Source organism: Pieris napi, chromosome 20, assembly GCF_905475465.1.
Source record: "Pieris napi chromosome 20, ilPieNapi1.2, whole genome shotgun sequence".
NCBI classification, from domain to species: Eukaryota; Metazoa; Arthropoda; class Insecta; order Lepidoptera; family Pieridae; genus Pieris; species Pieris napi.
Genome location: NC_062253.1, coordinates 5,905,934 through 5,931,152, shown reverse-complemented (window position 1 = coordinate 5,931,152; position 25,219 = coordinate 5,905,934). Strand labels below are relative to the sequence as shown.

The window sequence follows — 25,219 nt, the reverse complement described above, 5'->3', positions numbered from 1 at the left end:
TTTAAAACTCTATACAAACAAAATTACATATATAATATAAAATGATAATATATAGGTAAGACAATCTTAAACCAAAAATTAACATTTATTTGAATTGATGTTAAATAAGCAAAACACTCTTTGAACTATTAACACACTAAATTCTTTTCATTAAAATATTTTTCATTTCAATGAAAACTCAGACACTTTCAAAATAAAAGATAAAGAAACAAGAAGTGGGTGCGGAAACCATTAAGAAAATTAAAACTGAAATACAAAATCTGCTATGTTCAGACTGAAGTGCTGTTTAGCGGCTTAATTAGTTTTTGTTCTGGAACTACTGAAGATACAAGAATATTACAAGAATACTAAACGGTATTGGCTGTCGGAAAATGATTTGCATATTTAGTTGCTTTAATATTTGTATGGAATCGATTTTGGTGATTGGCAACTGCTGTTACGGATTCGCGCGGGCAACCGTATAATATTAGTCTAACAATATACTACCAAGGGGCTTGTGGTATTTATAGTCTCCAATTTCTTACTGATTGACTTGATTCTCTTTCTCAAATCGTTGCGTCACTGCGTTATTTACAAAGTGTACTATGGAGATTGTTGTGAAGAATTGTTTGATTTCTGCTGCCTCATTTCATTACTGCACGAGCCGAAATGATTCAGCACCACTTGGCTGGAAGTCTTCCATAGTCCACTTCTTCAGACATTTCCTTTTACTAGCGAGCTGTAGATTCGGTTTCCATTCAGCAAATTTAAAACACACCATCTAAAAGGCCGGCGTCGTACCCACTAACATAAATGTCCACGCGTTAGCTCTCTTTTATGTCTGCTCCTTCCATCAAATAAAAGAAAATCAATCTTTTACTTTACAATACATTAACTGAAACATTACTATAATTGTGTAAAATTTTTAATGTGCTAGTTTTATTTATTTATATAAAAATTATCACTTACAATACATTAATAATGTATGTGCCTACGGTTCTAAGAGAACCGAACCGTTAATTAAGAGTTAGCTTATGTGTATCATAAACCCAAAAATAATAATTAAAAAAATTGTAATTGAGTTGTACGGTCTTTTAAATATACATTAAGTACTAGGTAAGGATACGCTTATTAAAAATAAAATTTCAGACTTTAGAGTCTATTTAAATGTGTATCCATGAAGGTCATTTTTACACGCTTTATATTAGCTTCACCTGTATGTATGTATGTATGTATGTAACCGACTCCTTCGGACTCGATTTTGACCCTCTGTGCCATATTTTTCGTCTATAGAGCAACCCACTTTTTCACAATAATACCAGTATTTTTTGTTCATTACCATTTTCAGCCTAAATTAGGAATTATATTTCACTTTTGAGTTTGATGTGCTTTAAAAGCGTGTTTTTTAGTTTTTTTAAACTATGTTTTATATTATTAAGGTTGTTTTAAAACATTAAAGGTATAAAGTTAGATGTAATAAGTCTTAGGATTATACAAGAGAGGCACAATCAGCTATAAGTTGCCGTGACGCTTGGAGGCGCTCCAAAGGCAACGTACCGTGCGTCACATGCTTCGTTGCAAATGTCGCTTTGGTACGGGTTTTCAAACAAAATGTAGATGCTGGCTTTAATTTATAAAGATAAAATCTTTTTATTTTTATTTATGGCTCAAATTTGTGTTTTCTTTTACCGGTTAAATTAATAATAAAAAAAGGATTGTGTGGTTTTATGAAACCATGATAAAAGTGAAACTTTTTTTCACATTATAGACATTTAACTAAAAAAATTTTGGAATAATATTCCATTAAGTGTATAAAATCGCTTTATCAATCTTAATTTTATACTTGAAAAAGTGGAATGATAATGGGAAATAATAAAAGTAGACTAAGTCTCCAACTAATATTTTTATTGAACTCTGTGTCTTAGAGAGTACGACATACATAATACTTAACAATTATTTAGATTATATACACATATTAAATAATAGTCTATACACTACACGGTCAGCTGCTGCGAACTATGGGCGCCGCCATATTGGTATAGGCTGCTATGACGAGCACCTTTCACTTTATCCCTACTCCGCGGCCGACCGTCACGCGACATGCAACACACAGACGAAAAATTTTGAGACGATGTAATAAAAGTTTCACTTTAAAAAGAAAGTTCAATAGGCGATGGAATGCAAACTACAACCTCTGGACTTCGCGCTGAATCACTAGATTGATATAAAACCTAGTAGAAAACCTAAGGCTGAGTGCTTCTCAATATTGAAGTCGTGTGTTCCAACTTCGATAATTAATACCTGCCGATATGCTGAAGATACTGCCTTATGTAGAAAAGTTTCGTTCAAGGAAACTTTTATGGAAATCTGAGCCTATGTTTTTTGCATAGTAGTGTCTAAGTTGGTCTAAGTATGTCTAAGTTTACATTATTAGTAAAAACATGTAATTAATAACTATGATCCCATATTTTGATTACGACCTCAGTTTGTATAGCCGAGATTAATTTATGTTACATACATATTAATTAGAAGGTTCGTGTTAGTTATTAATTTACATATTTAACAAACATCGTATATGTAGTAGATACTTTAATGAATCGAATTCAATGTACTAAACTACAGTTTCTACAACATCATAAATCTTTATAAAGTCAACTCAAACTAATCTAGCCAACAATTATATAGACTTCTTATAAAATAAATTAGTTTCAAATTCCATAGATAGCCCAATAAATAATAAGTCATCCTGACTGTACACTAAAGGAGTTTTAATTTCGTTGAAGGCAAACCGATTCCATTTAATACCGCTTCAATACATCCGATTCCTAGAAAAGGCGATCGTTCTGATCCGTCTAACTATCGCCCAATAGCTATAACCTCCTTGTTCTCCAAATAAACGGAAACCATTATGGTAGGGGAGCCCAAGAGGGGATTTCGGGATTTACTAAAGCGCGGCAGATTAATATATAGGGGGATACCTTGTACCCGGTTAAGTACCTCCACATAATATGAGGCCCATATATAAGGCCGCGCGTGAAGGAGACAGGATCAGATTAGTAAAAAAAAATTGACCATCAGAAATTCCCGAGCGCGTCAGATTAAGGTAGGGTGAGTTAATTACATCCTAAAAAGTGTATATTCCACTAATCTGACAATTTGAGAGTGACGGAAAAAAAGGGGAGGGCAACAAAGTTGTAAAAAAAAAACGTCATCTCGACATTCTCGAGCGTAGCAAATTTTTTTTTTATTTTGAAGGAAATAATTCAAGAATAATGAAAAATATATAATCTGACGATTTCCGCAAGCCGCAAGCAACAAAAATTCGTCGATAAAGTTAAATGCGTGCAGCTGCGTGATGCCTACATTTCCTTAATTCGATCGGAATCTACTAAACGGCGTTCTAAACATTTCCCTCAAAATTACATTTCCTGTAAATTTGAACCGATTCGGACCGATAGATTTTGAGAAATTTTGAAAAATCTTAAAAAAAATAAGAAATATTTTTTTTTAAAGTGGTTTCTTTATCGATCAACTTCAAAAACTAATCCGCCTTTGAGCTTGAAAAACCACGTCGATCACCACCAAGCTGGTCAAAAGCGGTTGATTCGTTCGAGAGATATCGTGAACGAAAGAAACCCGAAAAAGTGTTTTTTCGGGATTACTCCGAAATTTGTGGTTCGATCAATTAAAATTGCAAAATTACTTATGAGGATGATAAAACTGCGTCGAAAGCCGCCAACCGCGTGAAAATTGCTTGATCCATTCAAAAGTTATTGCGGTTTGAAAATTCCAAAAATAGTGTTCTATGAAACTTCTATCAGACTTTCGAGCTGGGAGAGCTCAAATGCATAGAAAAGTTATTTCTTTGAACTCAGCGAGCTCAAAATATCAATTTTAAGCGCCCAGGAATGCAATTAGCGGGAAGTTGCAGGGATGGCCCTTTAGGTGAACCGTTTTTCTAAATTTTTTTTGTCAGATCAGGCGAATCCCTCTAGATAATCGTCAGATTATGAGACAGTACGTTTAGAACATAAAGATGAACCACATATATCTTAATCTGACGCGCTTGAGTATTTCAAAATTGCGATTTTTTTTTTGCAAATTAAGAAAATGGCTGTGGGTTTGCGTCCCATCGAAATCGTCAGATTAGTGAATGAGAGCTTTTTTTTGGTGCACTTAACACTCCCTTAGAAAATCTGACGCGCTCGATAATTTTTTTTTTTTTTCATTTTCAACCCTTAAATACAACCACCCGCATCATGCAAACGATCAGATTAACATACGTACATTATTAAAAATACGTAGGGCATAGATGCTATCAATATCTGACGCGCTCGAGGATGTCCATGCAACAGTTTTTTTTTACATATTTAACTATCTATAGCCGCTTCCCCCACCGATGAAAAGGAATTTATCATATAACATTTTTTTCTTCTTTTTATCTAAGCTTTGCATTCCAATAGGTCTCTACGACGCTCGAGTAAATCCCCATTTAGCATCGTGGGCTCCCCTACCATTATAAACGGCCAGCTTCTGAGGTATCTAGAGGGCCACCAGCTGATTAGCGAATATCAGTACGGCTTTCACGGCAATTGACATCCGTATCAACTGGACGTCCGTCGTTCCATAACTTCGTGTTTCTTGAGGCAGTTTTTGCCGCGCACCACCAGTATGTGGAACCCAGCGGCTCATTGATGTATTTTCGAACCAATTCGACTGAGTCCTTCAAGAAAAGAGCGTACCAGTTCTTAAAAGGCCGGCAACGCACTTGCGAGCCCTCTGGCATTGAGAGTGTCCATGGGCGGCGGTATCACTTAACATCAGATGAGCCTCCTGCCCGTTTGCCTCCAAATTGACAACGTGTGTCAACAAATAAGCAAACACACCTACTAGTAATTAAAAATTACAACAATTTACGGTATTCAGTAACGCTCACTTAACACTTTCAGTTGCAAAATTACCATAGCCATGAAGTTTTAATGTTACGGTGTCAAATTTAGACGGATTGGTAAATGATTAATTCCTTGTTAAATTGTTTAGGCTCCAATTCATTTAATGCTTAAAAAGTTTAATAAATGCGGATATAAATAAACTAAAGAGCTGGGTAATATTTACGTTGAGCAAATACAACGAGACACGATTTGAATACACAATTAGGGTCACAGAAATTGGTGCGCGAACATCGTGACTTTCGTATGTCGTCTATCAACTAGTTCAAACTGAATTTATAATGAAATCCCATTTGAAATCGAAGTCTATTCATCGTATTAGTATTACGAACGCGACCAGAAATATAGATTTTATTATTAACTGCCATTATATAAAAACGTGTTAATTCATTAATGTATCGCTGCTAAGAGTTGTTATCGTGTCTTAGTGTCTTACGGTGCGTACAGACTATATAACATATCATGTTATACAACATTGCTATACAACATGTTTCAGATAATGTGGACACTGAATGTTATAAAACATGTTATAATAACATATTAACCCAGCATCTACGTTTTTTTGTTTTTCTTTTGTTATTTAAAATGGTTACATAACATTATTATATTGCATTGTTATTCTAATGTGTACAGTATTGTTTTATGTTATAATGTTGAATAACACAGTTACATAATGTGGACGTGTTATAAAACACAAGTTATATAATATGTTACATATATATATGAATAGGAAATAATAAGATATATGAGAAATGACAATGAAGGAGTTACTATGACTGTCTTAGGGTCTGTTTCACAATGTATGGATAAAGTACCAAATAGCTATGCAACACATAAATTATTTGGAAGATAAATTGTGCTATTTGACATTCATCGGAATTATGATGGACTTTATGTGACGAATAGCGCTATCTGACAGTCGTGAAACGCAACCATAGTTTATCCTACCAATAAGTAATAAATAGCTAATTTGGAACTTATGTAGAACTTATCCGTACATTGTGACCCTTAATTTAAATAAGCAGAAAATCTTGACAATGGAATATACATGACAATAATTATGAACTTCAAACTGTAAGAAACTAATAAGTAATTTTATTTCATAAAAGTTCCGAGCGAAGTTATTTCATTAAATTTAAATGGTTTTAAAACTTATATTTGCCTCCAGTTTTAATATTAAATATTTGAAATAATGGGGTAATAAAAGAAGAAAATGGCTTTAAATTTTTCACAGACTCTTCAGTCCAGTCACAGACACGCGTCACGATCTCTTTGAATAAAAGTTAAGCTAAATGCGCAATCGTACATTTATACATTGTATTTAAGGCGTTATTGAATAATTTTAATTATTGGACTTTTAATAAAAATGCTGAGGTTCAAAATGATTATCATATATAAAATTGAATTTCAAAAAAGACTGGTCACGTTATTTGATAGCTGAAGAATATTCCATTTTGATCCATGTCAATTGTCAATTTGATAAGAAATATCATATTTCGGAGCCCGCGGGGAGTCTACTCATCGGAAAATGTTATGCTCTAAGCATTTATTCAATGATAGTATTTTTGGCGTATTCATATCATTTTATTTCTAATAAGTATCTGTACAATTTTGCAATTTACAGAATTTATTTATACTAAAATAAATATATATTTAAAGTCAGTTCGAAAACCATTAATTTTATCGTATCTTTTGATTTTATTTACGTTGTACTTACTGTCTTAATTCTAATCTCAAATTATAATCTTATGAAATAATTTTAATAATGCCAACATCGATTTAGATTTTTTAATTAAATTTTGTTGAAGTTATTTATCTGTTATTGCAGAGATTTACAATACTTATTGAACCTTTAACACTGAAAATTTACCAGCATTGACGTCAAAGTAATAACGAAACAATTTTTTTTATATTTACTGGCTCTATCACACATTAAAATATACGTGAACACAGAGCAATAAACCCTAATTGAAAGTAGAAAGTATCATATACACTGTTCATGGTTTTGACCATGATAATCTCCTATACATAAAAGAAATACTAAAAGCTATCGAAAATAAAACTACTACACTAAGAAAAATCTTACCCTTTATACACTTCTATCATATAAGTAATCTGCCATTTCGACTCAGACCCTACATGATATATCTACCAAAATATTCCTCATTACATTAGGTTACCGATAAAAAGTAACGTGATCCCGGGGCATAGCCATCAACACTAGATATTTGGCGCCTTGGGCGTTCGAGCCAAATATTGACGTTATTTGCTGAAACGATTTTGAAAATATCTTTAATAAATGTAATGTGAAATATAAGTTATTGTAAGGAATTTATTCAAATGGTAAATACTAAATAGTATAAATATATCACGTATCGAAATGTTTAAATTCCAAGCGACAATCGATTCTTAAGTAAGTCCACACAGACTATTAAAAAATAATTGTAATATCGAAACTGTCTGTGGTTATTTCAATTTTGGCGCCAATTATACTTATATTAGTCAATTGTTTATCAGATTACAACACTCAGATACTAAATTCAAAGTGCTATTGGAAGAACCGCGGCCTCCGACGCGCTATGTATAGGCACGCTCCCGCCAGCGGAAAAAAAATAATTATTTACGACATCACATTAGAAACCTCAAAAATAACAGTATTTCTCCACTCTTTAATGGATGTTATTATACATATAAACCTTCCTCTTCAATTACTCTATCTATTTAAAAAAACCGCATCAAAATCCGTTGCGTAGTTTTAAAGATTTAAGCATACATATGGAAATAGGGACAGAGAAAGAGACTTTGTTTTATACTATGTAGTGATAAATATGTTTAATATTACAGTTACCAAAAATAAATTTCTTCTAAACATTACTCTCATTGTATCCCTAGAGACGTGAAGCAAAAAGTGCAAATGTAGACAAACGAGGGACGTTTTTGCCACTCGGTTTCCAACTCATTAGGCTACAATGGTGTTGGCGCGTGAGTCGTAAGCGCGTGAGGTTATATTTATGTAACAAAATTATTTCGTAATCGCTGGTTTGAATTCCTAAGAGGTTAGTTGGTAAGATCTCCGTTTTAACGCTGTCACGGCTATTATAAAACGCAAAGTAACGATAGTGTCGTATTTATTAACAATTTTTTAACAAACATGGTTCACTTATTTTATCTAATTTTCGGATATTTAACTTTTCTAGCGTCCTATATTCTTCTAAGTTACAGACTCCACCTATTGATTTATTGTCAATTAAACTATTTCAATACGCCACGACTTATAAGGCTCAGCTTACAACTGATTTAAAATACATTGTTTGATGTTTTTTTTTTATTTGATAACATTGCACACTGCACTTATTTAGCTTTAATAAATTGATTTCTCATCCAGTAATGATATATATAATTAGTAATGTCAGTAATAATGATATACAAAAAATATAGTTAACTCACAGAAAAAAATCAGTATAACCTTTTTGGGCCTCAGATTTCTGTATCTTTTTTATCTGCCTGACACACGCATTTTGCTCACACTGCTCATAGTTAACAAACATTAGACACGTTACCCTGCTACTAAATTTAAGGGAATTTAGTTCACACACGAATATTGAGATAATTTTACGTGAAATAAATTAATTTATATTCTGTTTGCATTGGACAAATACTTTTCCATACTGTTAAGTCCAGTATTTAGTCCATCATAAATTCAAATTCGAATGCAAATGTATTGACAATATTGAAGCATTAATTTTGCGAATAAAACGGAGTGCAATCTAATAAATTCCCAATTGGGCTACAAAATACGAATTTGAGTAACAAAAACACATTCTATTTAGTGGTTTCCAAAACGTGACTGAGCGCATCGAGTAGCGTAAATTCCATATATGCGATGCTAGTACGTGGGTGGCGTTTTGTTGACTGCAATATATTTACTTTATTGAGTTTTTTTTTAATTTTCTCTTTGGTTTATTATATTTTATATTACCTTACACTTAAATAGAACTTCAATGGATATCAGTGCAAATTATGTAGACGTTTGAAACCATCTTGAGAGATTCTGCACCGAATAAAGTCAACTACTTTTATTCTTAGTATTTAAAAATGTTGGTAATATTTTTTCTTCTTTTTTTTTCATTATCCATTCGAAGATTGGTGATATCGTGGCTACTTTGATTTTGGCGGTCGCGCTTTTGATAAAACAATGATATTGTGCTTTAGCCTTTGACAAACATTCTTAAACCAAGAGTTTGCTGTCAGAGAGCCAAATGCTTTGTGATAAGTTATACAGTAAAAATTCTCTTTATATCGCAAATATCTAATATTTTATTTATAACATCTTCAATGCCAGTATTTTTAAAATTCCTTACTCAATATTGTGACTATTTCTATTCAAGTTACATAAATTAGGTATAAAATTCATTTAACTTTGAGTGTAAGTATAAGATACAGACTTAACGACGTGACTGTGTCACATGATAAAGCGCTGTACGGTTGTAATATTTTTATAGAGGTCTTGATGATATATGAAACTCTTTGCTTACATATTGAATGTACATTCAATGCTTTATAAAATATATCATTTATGTTAATGGAACCTACAGCTAAAGCCTTTTTATCTATTCAGTAAAATATTAGCAGCTATTAAGAGCGTTTTATTAAAATTAATTTTACCTAGAGCCACTTTTAATTTGTTGTTTTTGTAACCATAATTTTCCCGGTAACACTCAGCGTAAAGACGAGCTAATCCTTAAATTATAGCGTGTTGAAAGAAAATTACACAGCTTATTTTTACCGTGAGATTTAATTAAGGTTTAAATTTTAAGATTAACTTTGTTTCATTATATGACTATAATCAATGCATTTATTAGTAACTGCAACCCGGTGAACTTTGTTCCACCTTACAGTCTAATAATATCGTGTTAACTTTAGTTAAACTTATTTTAGGATTCCATTAAGTCAAAAAAGTCAAAAGACAAAGGTAGGTTATGAACGTCAAAAATAATAAATATACATTAAATGCTTCTAACTTTACATTTACTGCCAGTTCTCAAATCAAGGGCGTAGAACTGAAGAGAAGAACTGGCAATAAACTCTCCGCCAATCTTTTTAATCGCCAAGTTTCTTGTAAGATTAACATTAATACAACTTTTTTTTGCAAATACAGAAATGTTTTATTGCTTCACATTGCGAAAGAAGAATGGCAGTTTTATACATTAGGCTTCTTCTCTCTAGCGCCAATACTGCGATACTGCATATTAAAGCACATTCTGATATACAACATTTTTTGATGAGGTAACACATGGTTAATGGTTATGCATCTTCTCATGCACTATAGGGAGAAGGGGGTCTTTGATTTTCTTTTTTGGAGATTACGTCAACAGTAATTATTTGCTTTTAAATTACACATATTACCCAATAGGAAGAGGGGGGGGATAAATTGCAGTAAATCTGCTTACGTAATACTAGAACGGCCCCTAAGTTCATACTAAACATATATTTTTGTAGGTGGTACCGAGAGACATCTGGTGGAGCCTTAAGAGAAATCCGTGAAGGTGAAGGTGCAGGGAGGTACAACATAATAGCAGACGCACTTAGCATCCGGCGAGCTGAGTTGAGTGATGACGGTCGTTGGGCGTGCCGAGCTGCAAATACCCACGGACACTTGACTTTGCGACTGCACCTCGCACTACGCGCTCACCTTACCGTACATGTACAGCCGCATACACAAGTGAGTTATAATTTTTACATCTTCGTATATTTACTTCACCAAAAACTAATAAAATGCCTTACCACTTTATCAAAGTCGATGATTATATATTTCCGTATTTTATTTATTTAAACTGTTTACATAGCCTTTAATTCTATGATGTGTGCTATTTTTACATCTACATAATACTATCTACATACTGAGTGTGTAGATATTTAAATTCCTTAAACTAACAAATTACTTTTTACGCCTTTTATTAAAAACCTCTTATTGTTTCAAAAAATACGACAACACCTATTGAACGTAATAATGTCATTTATTTGCATAATATTAAATCAACTTTGTTATGTGATAATGAAGATTAAGGTGTCTCACGTATTTGTAATTCACGTACAACTTCTCCATTTAAAGAACTAAATAAATAAAAGGTAACGCACCTTTGTCATAATTAGAGGGTTGTTTGTGCATTAGCGTCCGAAATATATCCTTCCATTAGCACCAGCCTCTGAGTGAAAGCCTTTAATTATTTCGGACCTATGCCGAGTAAACATCAGTCGTGTATAGCTTAAGCCCTTCTAATTAGTTAATAGGTATTATTTTTTTCTATTTATTAATACATATCTTAGTTCATTTCATTTCATATAAACATCACCTTGATGGCTGGAAGTCTTACACAGTCCGTTTCACAAGACATTTTCTTTTGCGAACTAGCGAACTGTAGAATCGACTCCCGATGGGGGTCTTCCCTCAGAGATACGACCTCCAAATGTTCAAAGGCCGTCAACGCACCCCCTAAAAATGGCTGTCTATGGGCTGCGATGACTGCTCTTTTTGGACCTCCCGCAGGCTCGTTTGCCCCTCTATTTTTATTTTTAAAAAAACATTGTTTTCCTAGTATTGAGATCTTGATTAGGCCCTATGTCGGGTTGAATGCCTTGGTGAACCGCCAGGCACCTTAAGGGCATGTGGAGGGCAGAGGTGTTTTCGTGTGTAGGCTCGCTACCCCTCTGAATAGCAAAAGGCTTTGAGTGTAGACCCAGTCCCGCGGCCCCCGCGTCCAGTCCGACAACGTAGCGCGGGACTGCGTAAGCGCCTATTAACCTCATTAAAAAAAGAAAAGTATGTATGCTTACGATGATCAACGATTCACGCTTTGAAACTCTAATTGATTTCTCTTTTGATGTGTTCATTGACACGCTTAAAGAAACCATCATGAGGTAACCAAGTCTTAGACCCTTAAATCAATGACGTGTGTCAAGAATCACCTACTTGAATAAAACAGAAGAAACACATTTTGAGGCTAAAACCTATAGAGGGTTTTACTAGGTAGTAGTTTACACTACAGACACTAGTAAGCAGAATCGTAAGATTATATATACTTAAGAAGTGGAATGAATATTAGTAATACATTCTTAGATAAGATAAATTACTAATATATAGATATACAATCTGTCCCAAGCATACCAAATTGAAGGCCACAGATTATTTAATCACAAAAAATTGACAATTTCTCAATGAAAAATACAGAAAAAACCCCCATGTCCTATTAACAAATTGACTTGTTAATATATTAACAAGAACTTTAAATTATTGTATGAAATGATTCATGTCCTATATGTCAAATAAATTATGGAGTACAGCTGTTAATAAATTAAATTATTGAAGCGCAAAATATATCAATAAGTCTTTGAAGTGTAATTGCATTCGTTAAAACATTTTCATAATTTACTGTACTCAAGTGAAAATATTATTCAGCCTTATTTTTATTAATAGCTATTTGTTGAAATAATATGTGATATTAACTTACGAGAAGTTTATTATTCAGTTCCATTGCCTTAAATTTGTGCAACTTTCAATCGAGATATGCTACGTAAAATTATTGTTTGGGCATAAATAACTACAGGTAGTGAATTTTTCGACAATTATTTTAAATTTGAGACATTCCGCAAACAGATAAAGCAAAAATCGTTACCATATTTTACAAAATTAAAAGAACAATTATAAATACCTGCAGCTGAGTTTCATCATTGGACGTCAAGGCAAAATACAAAATACCATCCGTATCACCTCGACGTCCGTCTTCCACAACTGAGCGTTTTCTAAGGCAGTTTTTGCCGCGCACCACCACTATGTGGAACCAGCTGCCCACTGAAGTATTTCTGAACCAATTCGACTTAGGGTCCTTCAAGAAAAGAGCGTACCAATTCTTGAAAGGCAACGTACTTGCGCGCCTTCTGGCAGTGTAAGTGTCCATGTCGGTATCACTTAACATCAGGTGAGCCTCCTGCCCGTTTGCCTCCTATTGCATAAAAAAAACTATGATATATACATTTTTGTTTACTAATCTATTTACAGCCAGGTTATCTACACTATATTCTAGCGCGAGCTAAAAGCAAAGAAAACTATTGTGTAAATCCTGTATAAAAATTCCAACAGAGCGATAACAATAGACTTTCAGTTCGTTACTAGTTTTGTATAAATTCTTGTTATTCCGACAAATGTGTCGGGCAAACGAGGGTAAGGGGTTGGCCAGTTAGAAGGGACCTTATTCAGCCGGTAACAATTCGGGCGGAGTGAATGTGCTCTTTGCAATTTTAAACAATCAGCGGACCTTAAGATTTTCGTTCCGTTCTACTTTTCTTTTTCTTGTTCGGGTTTTGGGACTTTGAGTAATTTGTTCATTGTAAATGTACTGGATTCAAGGGCGTCTTAAATGGAGAAAGGAACAATCGATAGGAATTCTTACACTTTATTTTTATAGCAAATAAAGCTTTTTTATTAGTAATTGTTGTAATGGTTTGTATTTTGTCAAGAACTCGTAAGCTCATTATTGTATCAATTTTGTTTTTCTTATTGTGACTCCAAATTACGATAAAATAAAAGACAGTTTGCTTAAAGAGTCTCCTTTCAAACTCAACTCAAACTCAAAATATCTTTATTCAAGTGGGTAACCAAGTACACTTTTGAATTGTCAAGTTAAATTAATAATTGTAAATTTACATTTACTATCAGTTCGCAAGTCAAGGGCGTAGAGCGGGTAAGAAGAACTGGCAAACTTTCCGCCACTCTTTTTAATCGCCAAGTATTGTCATACAAATTGAACTGGAGCAATTCAATCCCAAGGATTAGGATCATTTAAGTAGTCCTCAAATTTATAAAACGCTTTATTGATTAATTTCCGTTTAACGAGGGCTTTGAATTTATTATGTGATAATACTCTAATTTCGCTTGGGAGTTTGTTGTAAAAACTTTCTGCACTGATATATAACAAATTATCTAATTCATGTAAAGACCCATTACATTATAACACTAATTAATACATATATGTATATTTGTTGAACTGGTTCTTCAAAACATGTATTGGGGATTCGATGTCGCTAATCGTAAAATATGAGACAAACTCTACAAGCTAATGAATGTGAAATAACATACTATATAATAAGCATCCTTACATAATCATAAATGCTCTAATAGCACTTACAATTAAAAAACCCGCTAAAACTTTGTTGTAACAGATGTATTGTAACTTTAAATTCAGTGCAGCTCTGAACCAAATGTATCAATTTGTAACATTTGTTACCCGCAGTTTGGACCGCATTGTGTACCGATAAATCATATTCCACAATAAACTTTATTTAAAATAGAAATTGTTTTATGGGATTGTAGTTCTATTTTTTATGCATCATTTGTTCATTGGTTAAATGGTTAGCATATTGAATAAAGAAAACATATGTAGAATGCGAAAAATATGAAAAGCAAAATGTTGTGACTAAGTGAAGTTGTGGATTCTGCGCTGAATTTCTCTGTACTCTGGTCGTGTCGAGCGCATCCGGCCCGTCGGATTGTGTTATTCCTGGAACAGAGATTGTATTAGTGCACACTCTTAAGCACGATGATATCACAAAAAGCATAGATGGTAAATACACGAAATTGTTTTTTCATATATGCTATTGGTTCCACTGTTGCAGGCAGACACGTGGTTCCATTTTTAAAAATCGAGGCGGTTATACGTACCTTTATAACTAACTAGCAAACTCGGCGAACTCCGTTTCGCCACCAGATGGCTTCGTTTTATGTAACATTTCGTTTGGTGATCCCGCTTTTCTGTTGAATTTTTTCCTGAATTTTCTTAGCTATAAACCTCACGGAGCCCAAGACCTTTCCAACGAATGCAAAACCGTGGAATCGGTTCGTGCGTTCTGGAGTTATAGCGTCAGGAAGGAAAACCCGACTTATTTTTATATAGTAGATTTGCGCGAGGTGTATTTCCAACATTATTTTTCATTCTTATTTAAATAAGTGAAGAAAATTTCATTTTTAGTATGTTTATTTTATTAATTATTTTGTATTTTAAGCTTTTAGAATAAAGCAAACTAGTTAGGAGCTCATACAGACACTGAGTAAATTAGATTTGAGAGCTCCACATTAGCGTTCTCGCATTACATCTTTTGTCAAAGTTAAACCGTATATTATATAACTAATGTTTGCCATTTAATTGTGGAACAGTACACTCCATTTATTATCTTAAAAGGACAAATTTAGCGGATAACTTGTTGAGCAGGACGGGCTCGCATTTAGTAAGGATTTATTAACTTCCGGGCTCTATATCCAAATTAGAAGTCATTGCTACGGATCATAAATTTATCTATAAAGGCGGTCGTGTATACCATACTGAACAAGCTGACTCGTAGAAAAAAATATTTCAGGCAAGAGACAATAGATCCACACAATCCTTTTCTTTTTCTATTAAAACGTTGTACATTCGTGCTTCCTGTAAATTCACTGGTCACTGATCAAATTTTCCATACATATTTTTACAATAATACGGTTTGCGTATTATGTATGAATAAAAAGAATTTTGAGGTTATCAATTTTATTTTAAATTAACACGGTTTATTCAAAAGTCCTGTGCATTATCAAATTATATGTCCAGTTATCCCTATACATCATAATATTAATCTGTGTTGGTACTTATTTACATTGCAAATTAAATGTATACACGCCGGACGTGCTGTAAACATATTATGTAATAACAACATAACTTGAATATAGAATGATATTAACAGTAGTATTTGTTAACCTAATAAGCGTACAAATCCGAACACTGAGTTCGTGCGTTCGATTCCCAGTTGTGCATAAATGGTATTTTATAGTGAGAAAGAGTATGAGAGTGATTAATTGTTTGCATATGCTGGAGCGTCATTGTATAAAACGTGCAATACTCACATAATACAAATTTAAAACTAATTTAATTAATTTTGAAAAAATAATTTAATTAATTTAATATTTATAATATACACGTACTCGTACTACATACAATTACATGTAAAAGTAATAAAGTTCTCGCTGTGTAACGAGCTCATTACGTAGTTGGGATGTACTGTAAACACCCACAAAAACTTTATTAATAGTTTTAACTTTCAAAACAGGTAAAGTGCAGCCCTGCGATTCTGTAACTCACTTTCCGAACTCACACAGCGGTTTTCGCATCGGCGGTCGCTCTGAAATCAGTCGTGAAGCAGTCCATTTATGATTTGGCATTCTGATAAACAATAAACTACAAGCTCCCACCTTTTCAGAGCGACCGCCGATGCGAAAAGCGCTGTGTGAGTTCGAAAAGTGAGTTACAGAATCGTCGGGCTGGATAGTATTAGATTACTATAAGGCGAATAATTCTATATTTTACGGATTAAATATATTGTTTATAGTCTAATTAGGGACCCAGCTATTCAGTACTCGATAAACAGCTTAAGCAGAGCTTTAGGGTAATAATAATATTGTTAGTAAAATAATTCACAAATTACTTGTAATTTCTGTTATTTGTAGACAGATTTTACGCTTTATGGTATCATATTTTTATAACTTACGTATACTATCTACAAATGCCGCAAGAGAGATATACAACAAAGTCTAAGTGTGGCCATAGACGGACCGCATGTTGCAGTCGATACCGACTGCCATAAGCGGTCACCGCACGGCGATCTGCAGTTTCCATACTAAATTCATATCCGCAATACACGGACCGCACGACCAGTTTCTGAGCGGTCGGAGCAGTCGCTCTGCGGTCGAGTTTCGCCGTGCGGTCGACTGCTTAGAGCTGCCGGACCCACCGTACACGGACCGCGACAAGCGGCTGCTGCCGACTCGAGGCACTCCCTCAAATAAAATAAAATACTAACTAATTCATCAAATGAAACCTTCAAATGTCCTTGCATTCTAAAGTAGTTTAGTGTCTTCTCTCAGCTGGGGATACAAACTATGAAATATTCCATGCTGTTCTCTTGATTGTAGTATTGGACGCACCCACATACTACGGTGTCTTCTACGCCTACGCTTGCGTAATAATAGTAAAAGTAGCAGTGTTTCTTCATCGAATTCCATCTCGTAAATGAGTTCGCATTAGTATTATTTTGCGGTCGAACACAACTGCTCCAAGGAGTCGTAGCCGACTGCCGCCCTACAGCAGTCAGTCTTGACTGCAACATGCGGTCCGTCTATGGCCAGCTTTACACAGTTAAAAATAAATCCAAATATTTTTGATAAAATAAAACTTACCGTGTATTCAGTAACCCAGCGCAGCTTACGATGCTTGGCACTCTTACACACTGATCATATTTAAAAATTTGATTTATCTAAGAAAGAGTAGGTCAATAAAGTCACAGCTTAATCTTATCTCCATCTCTTTTTTTATACAAATCTATCCTTGATACTAGATGCATTCTGTACAATAGAAACAAAAGTCGACGTTTTCCTCCATCATCAGTAAACCTGACGTAAAACTGAATTTTTAAACAAATAAAACGGACCGCGCATTTTGCCATTATACGCACCTGTCACGTTTGACATATTAATAAATTATTCATTTTAATAGAATAAATACATTTGAATCACTTGAAAACATTCGCAAATATTTAAAGAAGTTGATTCTTTGAAAGATTAGGCACGCTTTGCATTATTGTTTTTGGGTTTCAGAGCAAATTCGGTTGTTTGTTTAGGACGAGGTCCGTGTTTGTCGGAACATGTTTTTACAACCCTGACGGAATCGGAATATCAAATTTGGATCTAAATAGCTCTTGCCCGAATATTATTCATTTGTGGGTTGAGGATTATGAGATTTTAGCTTACTTGAACTGGAAAATAATTTAATAGACTTAAATACAGTGTTGAACTAAAGGCTAAACGTGCAAGTTTCAACACTGAAGTTATGCTTTCAGACTCACTCGCTCGATTAACAATCGCTCTTTCGCTAACGATAAACAATGCGTGAAAACCGGCATGTCTTAGACCCAAAACATCAATCTGGTTCAGGATAGAAAGCTCAACAAACAAAAAAACTACGGATTGCACTCCGGGAGTGCCGGCAGAAGTTAAAACTTGAATATTAACGTTGTGCATTTTTTTATATTTTGGAATGGTTAGGGAATACTTTTGCACGAATTGCTTTAATTATCAGTATATAAGTACTATCATTTATGTGGTAGAATACAATATTTATTTATTGCGCTATCGGACACAAACATGACAATTTATATTACATTAAATACGCCGCGCCATCTGTCTACTCTCCATCCGTCTTACGAACTTTCGATCAGGTCACGTGTCCTGACGCGAGTTTAACATTTTTTACCCATTCCAAAATTTTTACAACGCCACTAAAGAAGTTTTCACATCAAAAAGCTTAAGCATTTTTATTCACATGGATTACACAATGTTAAATAAATATACGTTTTTGTGAAGAAGCCCAGAAGCGCATATGAAAACAAAAGATATCCTAGCGTACTTCAGAAATTATAATTTATAAATAATTCACGTGTAACATCATTAAATAACCTGATAATCAGTTTATCCATAGATAATATAGTTATAGCATACTGAGCATAACCTGGATTTAATTCCGTCCGTCCACAAAAGTCCGATTACAGTAGCCTCAACTGTAAAGCTCAGTAAGATGGGGGGCTTTACAACGTAACGATTGTTAAAGCTCTCTTGTCACAACGAGATATATTGAATCACAACTATATCGAATCACGTTATTATTTATATAGACAAATAACGAGAGTCATTATAATGACATTCTGTTACTATAAGCAGTACAAGAATGAAAGGAGCATACCTATTTCTGTAGAGACTTTTCATATCATTAAATTCAATATGTGCTCAGAAATTCAATAGGTTTGTCGAATTTCGTCGGCTTCTGATATAAAATTTTATAGCGAACTCCAGTTCTCTTATTGGGTTGTTTGAATCATTTTGTAAATTGGAAACTTATTGATAATTCACTAACGGAACGTGAACGTAACTAATTATTTAGTACTGTTATAATAAGGTCAATTTACGGTCAATCATTTCTTTAAGAGATATGATTTTATATATTAAAAAGTGTATGTAATAGTGTTTTGATATGGGCTAGATTTGTGTGGAAACTTCCAAGATCTTATCTGTAGTTGAAATCATTTATTCGCAATTCGTTGCAAATATAAACAAATGAATGACTTCTAAAATCATTAAAATCGCTTTTAATACTCAGACCAAATAAATAGAAAATATTCCTTACCGATAAGGACTCAGATGAATTAAAAATAATCTGCTTTTATTTCATTTGAATTAAATTGCGAAACACTTTTGTACTTATATATAGGTACATTTACATTACATAAATTCCTGATATGTTTTCAAGAACAAGATATTTTTAAAATTATCAATTCTTAATATAAAAATACAATAACTTAGTATTGTGTTATTGAAATTAAACTTTGACTTAATTAAAACGTGTTGCATTGTAAAAATAACTTATAATAACATTGGAAAGTCGTTTAAAATCACTGAACTTCTCATGAAAAATCTAATCGGCAACCAACCTTAACTAAAGATTTTAAGGATTCATCTGATTCAGTTATTTTCTTTTCCAGGTAGTAAATAGCGGTGGAACAGCAATCATAAACTGCACATGGGGTGGATGGCCATCTCCGCGACTGGAGTGGCTCCATAACGGTATCCCCGTCAGCACAGGTATCGCTGGTGGTCGTGTACGTGTACAAAATGGTGGTGAACAACTTGTTATAGCATCCGTACACCGCGCGGATAAAGGAGTCTACCAGTGCATGGCGAGAAATGAGAGGGATTCCGCACAAGCAAGTGCTGAAATCAGATTAGGAGGTATTAGTTGTAGAAATAAATTAAACTTTACAAATAATGAGATTAGCTCTGAAACAAAATTTTAGTTTGGTCAGATTACCTATTGAGACACTTGATAGAACCATAGCTGAGCTATGTTCAATGTAGCAGATATATATATATGGGATATATTTATGATTATTAAGTATTTTCTTTTTATTTAGATTCCGATAGTTGAACGCAGGAAGCACTTTCTTAATTAGAATTTTGTATCTACAGCTTCCACGTTCATAGCGTATAGATGCATCTATTTATTAGGTTTGGGCAAGGCCTTATTACCAGGCTTTATGTCAGATTTAAGTTCTTAATCAATTTAATTAGCTCACGAACGCGAACACTTAATTTACGTATGCCGTGGTATTTGATGCAATTTATGTAAATTTATTGTTTAAATAGTATTGTCTTTGATTAACGGATTTAACGGATTAAAGTTATGTATTATTATAAATTTACAACTATTTGTCATACCAACTGCAGCTGTGATACTTTTTGACATTCAACATCTTTTGTCTTCAGTCACCGTGACCACGCACGCTGTAAAGCACGCGAAACGTCGGATAAATTTAAAATTATGTCAAATAGTTGTAAATTTATAATAATACATAACTTTAATCCGGTAAAAAGCGTTTTTCTTTATTGTTTAAATTCAAACACATCAGATAATATAAAAATAAAACAACTTCTAACAAAAAAAGGTTGTACTACTTTTACTGGTAGGTATTTTTAGGGCAAACCCACTTGCGATCCTCTGCCAATGTGAGTGTCCGTGGGCGGCGGTATCTCTTAACATCAGGTGTGCCTCCTGCCCGTTTGCCTCCTATATAAAAAAAATCAACAGCAAATTTTATAATAGAGTAAGACTTTTCAATCAAAGTCTAATTAACAGCGGAATTGCGTCGAAAACCAAAGCAATCGGAACTTGTCACTACATCATAACACCTTCAAACGAGAACATCTCAATATTTCAGACACGGCTCCAGAACTTCAATATACGTTTATCGAGCAAGTGCTGCGTCCAGGACAGGTGGTGACTTTAAAGTGTTCAGCTGCTGGATCACCTCCTCCCCATTTTACTTGGATGTTAGACGGACAGCCACTCAATACAATGGCAAGAGGACATAGGTGAGATTTTAATAATATACTTGACTATACAATTACTTAACTAGGTACGTGAGCACATTATGTTTTTTATTCAATTTCGAACACAGAATATATATATATATATATATATATATATATATATATATAAATATAAAATAATGACATATTTGGATATTTCTGGCAAGCTTCTCTAGGTTTAGCTTAAGTAATATATAAATAAAGTGATGACTCTGATCTCTTTACGTATTTCTTTTGAAGTTAGTATTTTATTGTGACAAGTTAGTAGAGATAGATAATTCTGTCTCCCCTATTGACTTATCTATACTTGCCAAGAAACTCACTAGGTTCTGTTTTAGTACAAAATGTTCTTCTCCAAGCTAAGAAGAGCCAAGTATTTGAATATCGACATAATATTTCAGGTACAGTGTTGAGCAATTTGCGACAAAAAGCAATGACGTGGTGAGCTACTTAAACATATCTGCAGTGAGATCAGAAGATGGAGGCCTATACACCTGCAGAGCTGCCAACTCATTGGGAGAAATCTCGCATACATCTAGACTCAATATTTATGGTAACTTTTATTTATGAAAGAATATTGAACGCAAACATTTCTAAAGACGGTGATATTTATAAAACATTAAATAACACTATGTATATCGTAAACTCAAGCATTTAGTGTTTATTTATTTGCAAATAAATACACTACGCTATTAAATATTTTGACCTTAAAACTCCTGAAATTCACTATATAAATATCCAAAATTAATCATACAAAAAAACTTATAGATAGTGTAATCATATTATTAGAACTGCTTATTTCTTGCCTATCTATTATTGTATTGTATTTACGCCTTTAAAAAAGTAGATACTTAGACTGGTTTAGTTTTTATGAATTTTATATGATATGGCTTACGCATCCTCGACACATTCTAGGCATTCTGATACTGAGAGAGTTTGGGGTAGATTTTCAAGGGTTGTATATTACGTTTGTTTTTAGGACCACCATACGTGAGATCGATTGGACCAATCAGAGCAGTGGCAGGCCGGGAACTGGTGCTGTACTGTCCGTATTCGGGCTACCCTATAAGGTTGTCTTAATATTTTCATAATTACTGGACTAGCAAATATACCTATACTGATTTCATTAAGGCTGACCTCATCATGTCCTGGACTTATTTTTATCAAATATTAAAGGAATTATTCTTAGTAATATAGGCCATTTGCCCTCCTTTTTATTTAAATTTTTGTATTGTACCTTATTTCGGTAAACTTGCAACGAAGTGGTAATAAATAAAAAACAAATAAATAATTTATATAATTTTTTACAGAAAATAAAATACAACGCAGTAGTGGTTTAAATCTTATATAATTATGGGAACAAATTTCTGCGAAGACATTGGAAATGTTCTATCTTTGATTTTTTTTTTTAAATATCTACAAAATAGGCTACATATTAAACCGTTATCCGATAAATAAGGCTATGTTATGCACATATCACTAAATATGTGATTATTATTCGTAATTAATAATATAATTATCCCGCCATAATAGGAGTCGTGGTGTATCATTTCAGTTCAGTAAAATGGGAACGAGACGGTAATCAAGTAGAATGGGACAGCAGCGTCACTGGAGCTTTGAGGGTCGCCCGAGTGGAAGCATCACACGGTGGGGCTTACACATGCGCAGTAACAGGACCGCACGGGGAACTCGCTCGGAGGGAACTTCAGCTCGTTGTCTCCAGTCAGTCTAATTTTGTGTCTTGTAGTGATAGTTTGTTTTATTTACTTTTTCACGCCCCTTCTTCACACAATACAAGGCAAACCCAACTATTTAAAATTCCTCGGTCTAATACAAACTATTTACGTAACTCAGTCGTAACCTTCGTACGTATACCTTCAGATTATAACAGAAATTACCAGCAAATAGATATATTTAATGTATCTAAAAAATGCTTAAGAAATTATATAAAAACTCTAGTATCCTTTATTATATAGAATGCTTTGTTATTCCTCCTTTATATTAAATATGTTATAATGAACTATGAATCTTAGAATTTAGAATTTATTATCAATACATATATTCTTTGTATTTTTTGTATTTGTATAGGTATAACTTTTCTATGTTTAAATGTGTATTCCGTTTTTGGCTTTTGTGTATAGTGTAATTTTTTGAATATTGTTTAGTACTCGGAAGTAGCTGTAGGAATACCGTTAAGCAAATAAATAAATAAATAGTCAGTTCTATAGTAGTCAGTGAGGTATCTCCGAAGCATGCGAAGTGCCCAGGAGACTTATGTGCTTCTGGAAGAAGCTAGGCTGGCTTAGTTAGCCAGGACTTTACGCACAACGGATCTAGTGAGAGTCTAAGTTCGGAAACTGAGTCCGCCAAACTTTAACTTATAGTCAGTTCTATATAATACACTAATACAAAGACAAATCATAGTGAAATTAACTATACATATTGTTATAGACCTGTGTTAGCCTAGTCAAAGGATGATTCTCAGCTTAGAGGAAATCATTAGATCCAACTTCGATAGCTTATATAGCTATAATATTTATTGCTATTTATTTTCTACCTTAATAGTAATTCGATATAGAAAATAAAACTAAAATCTTATTTTAAACAAATAATGGATAATTCATCGTTAAATATTCGTATGAATCACAAGATTATTATGCGCATTTATCATTCGCTCGAACGGTGAAGGAAAACGACATGTCTTAGACCCAAAAAGCCGGCGTGTGTCACGGGAGGCTAATCACTTCTTGCCTATTAGATTGAAAAATGATCACGAAACAGATTCAGAAATCGGAGGCCCAGACCTAAAAGGTTGTAGCGCTACTGATTAATTTAATTTTTTATTAATCACAACAGTATTAGCATGGTGCTCTGAGAACATGTACCATGTACCATGCCTAGTGTGGTTAATCGGTTGCCCCAACCTCTCTAAAATATCTACATTATGTACCCCGTAAGGAATTCAAATTGGTACCGATTAATAGCTAGATCCCTCCTTTAGGCTCACTGTATCCAATCGTATTTATATATAAGCAAGTAAAACGCCCAAAGAGGAGATAAAGTATTTTTTTTTCATATAACATTCAATAAAATTTAAGGTTCTGTTTCCTGGGTGGGACCCAGAGTAATATACAAGTCAATTACCAGCTTGATTCTTCTGAAACCTCTACTGCATCTTTATCAGCATTATCGTAATTTCAGATCCTCCAGAAATAGAGCCTTTTTCATTCTCTGCTAATCTCCAAGAAGGAAAGCGAGCTCAAGTCAGTTGTAGCGTTATCTCGGGAGATATGCCGGTGCATTTCATGTGGCTTAAGGATAATGGGCCTATACCATCTTCACTCCAGGTAAAATATATCTCAAGAATTATTCATATTTATTACATTATCCGACTATAAGAAATGGCTTGATTCACTATTGTTAATTAATCCTATATAAACTTAAATTAGTGTACATTATAAGTAAATTCGAGAAAATTATCCTGACGTTTTTATACCCTAAAAAAATAAAAGATAGCTGTATTCTTAATCATGAAACAAATAATGTTATTGTACGGATTAGCTAGACTGTCATTTGTTTATTTCTGTCAAATTGTGTAAACGACGTTGTGTGAAAGAGAGACACAACAGTTATATACAGAAATAACACAAGATTTAAGTGACCTCATATAAGATAGTGAATTTATTTATTATAACGTTACAATAAATAAGTCCCATCTATACGTAAGAGACGGGTAGTTCAGAGAGCCTTATGATATAGGTGGAAGAGCGAGGAGCGGATTTTTTCAGCAATCTTGTATTCAAAGAAGTGTCAGCCCGCCACAGCGGACTGTACACATGTGTCGCGTCCAACAACGCAGCAAAAGTTAACTATACCGCCGAGCTGGTGGTGAAAGGTAACGCCTAGATCCTGGCACTCTGCACCATGCACCAATCAGCTCGCACCACCTCACGCTTCAACACTGAAGTTACCAGAAAAATTGGGGAAAAATTATTGTTTTCATTTTGAAGTACAAATTTTTCTGGTCTTTTTTTCAAGCTATATAGAAATTCATCCGTTTATTTATTTAGATGACTTAATTGAATACTAATATATTTTAAAAGACGGTTCATCCTATGACTAAGTTTTTGTTTTATTTTTGTTCTGCACATCTTTGGATTACAGATGGCTAGAAGGAATGGGTAATTTATTTATTTCAAAACCTTAATTTCGTAAATATGGTACTGTGAGACTATATTTAAACATAAAGGAGAGATGAGATAATGATACTTTTTAATTAATATATTTATACTTCTGT

The 25,219-nt window shown here is 33.6% G+C and overlaps 1 protein-coding gene across 4 annotated transcripts in view; it reads left to right on the top strand.

Moving 5' to 3' along the window:
* Positions 1-25,219, top strand: part of LOC125060040 (Down syndrome cell adhesion molecule-like protein Dscam2) — a 141,838-nt gene that overhangs the window by 94,941 nt on the left and 21,678 nt on the right. For all 4 annotated transcript variants that reach the window (XR_007118781.1, XM_047664793.1, XM_047664794.1 and 1 more), the window contains exons 8-15: positions 10,428-10,650; positions 19,539-19,785; positions 20,772-20,925; positions 21,324-21,475; positions 21,902-21,992; positions 22,478-22,644; positions 24,124-24,269; positions 24,682-24,817. Coding sequence is in view for 3 of the 4 variants with exons in the window: in XM_047664793.1 (XP_047520749.1) it covers positions 10,428-10,650; positions 19,539-19,785; positions 20,772-20,925; positions 21,324-21,475; positions 21,902-21,992; positions 22,478-22,644; positions 24,124-24,269; positions 24,682-24,817 (1,316 nt within the window). In the remaining variant the exon portion in view is untranslated. The remainder of the gene's footprint in view (positions 1-10,427; positions 10,651-19,538; positions 19,786-20,771; positions 20,926-21,323; positions 21,476-21,901; positions 21,993-22,477; positions 22,645-24,123; positions 24,270-24,681; positions 24,818-25,219) is intronic.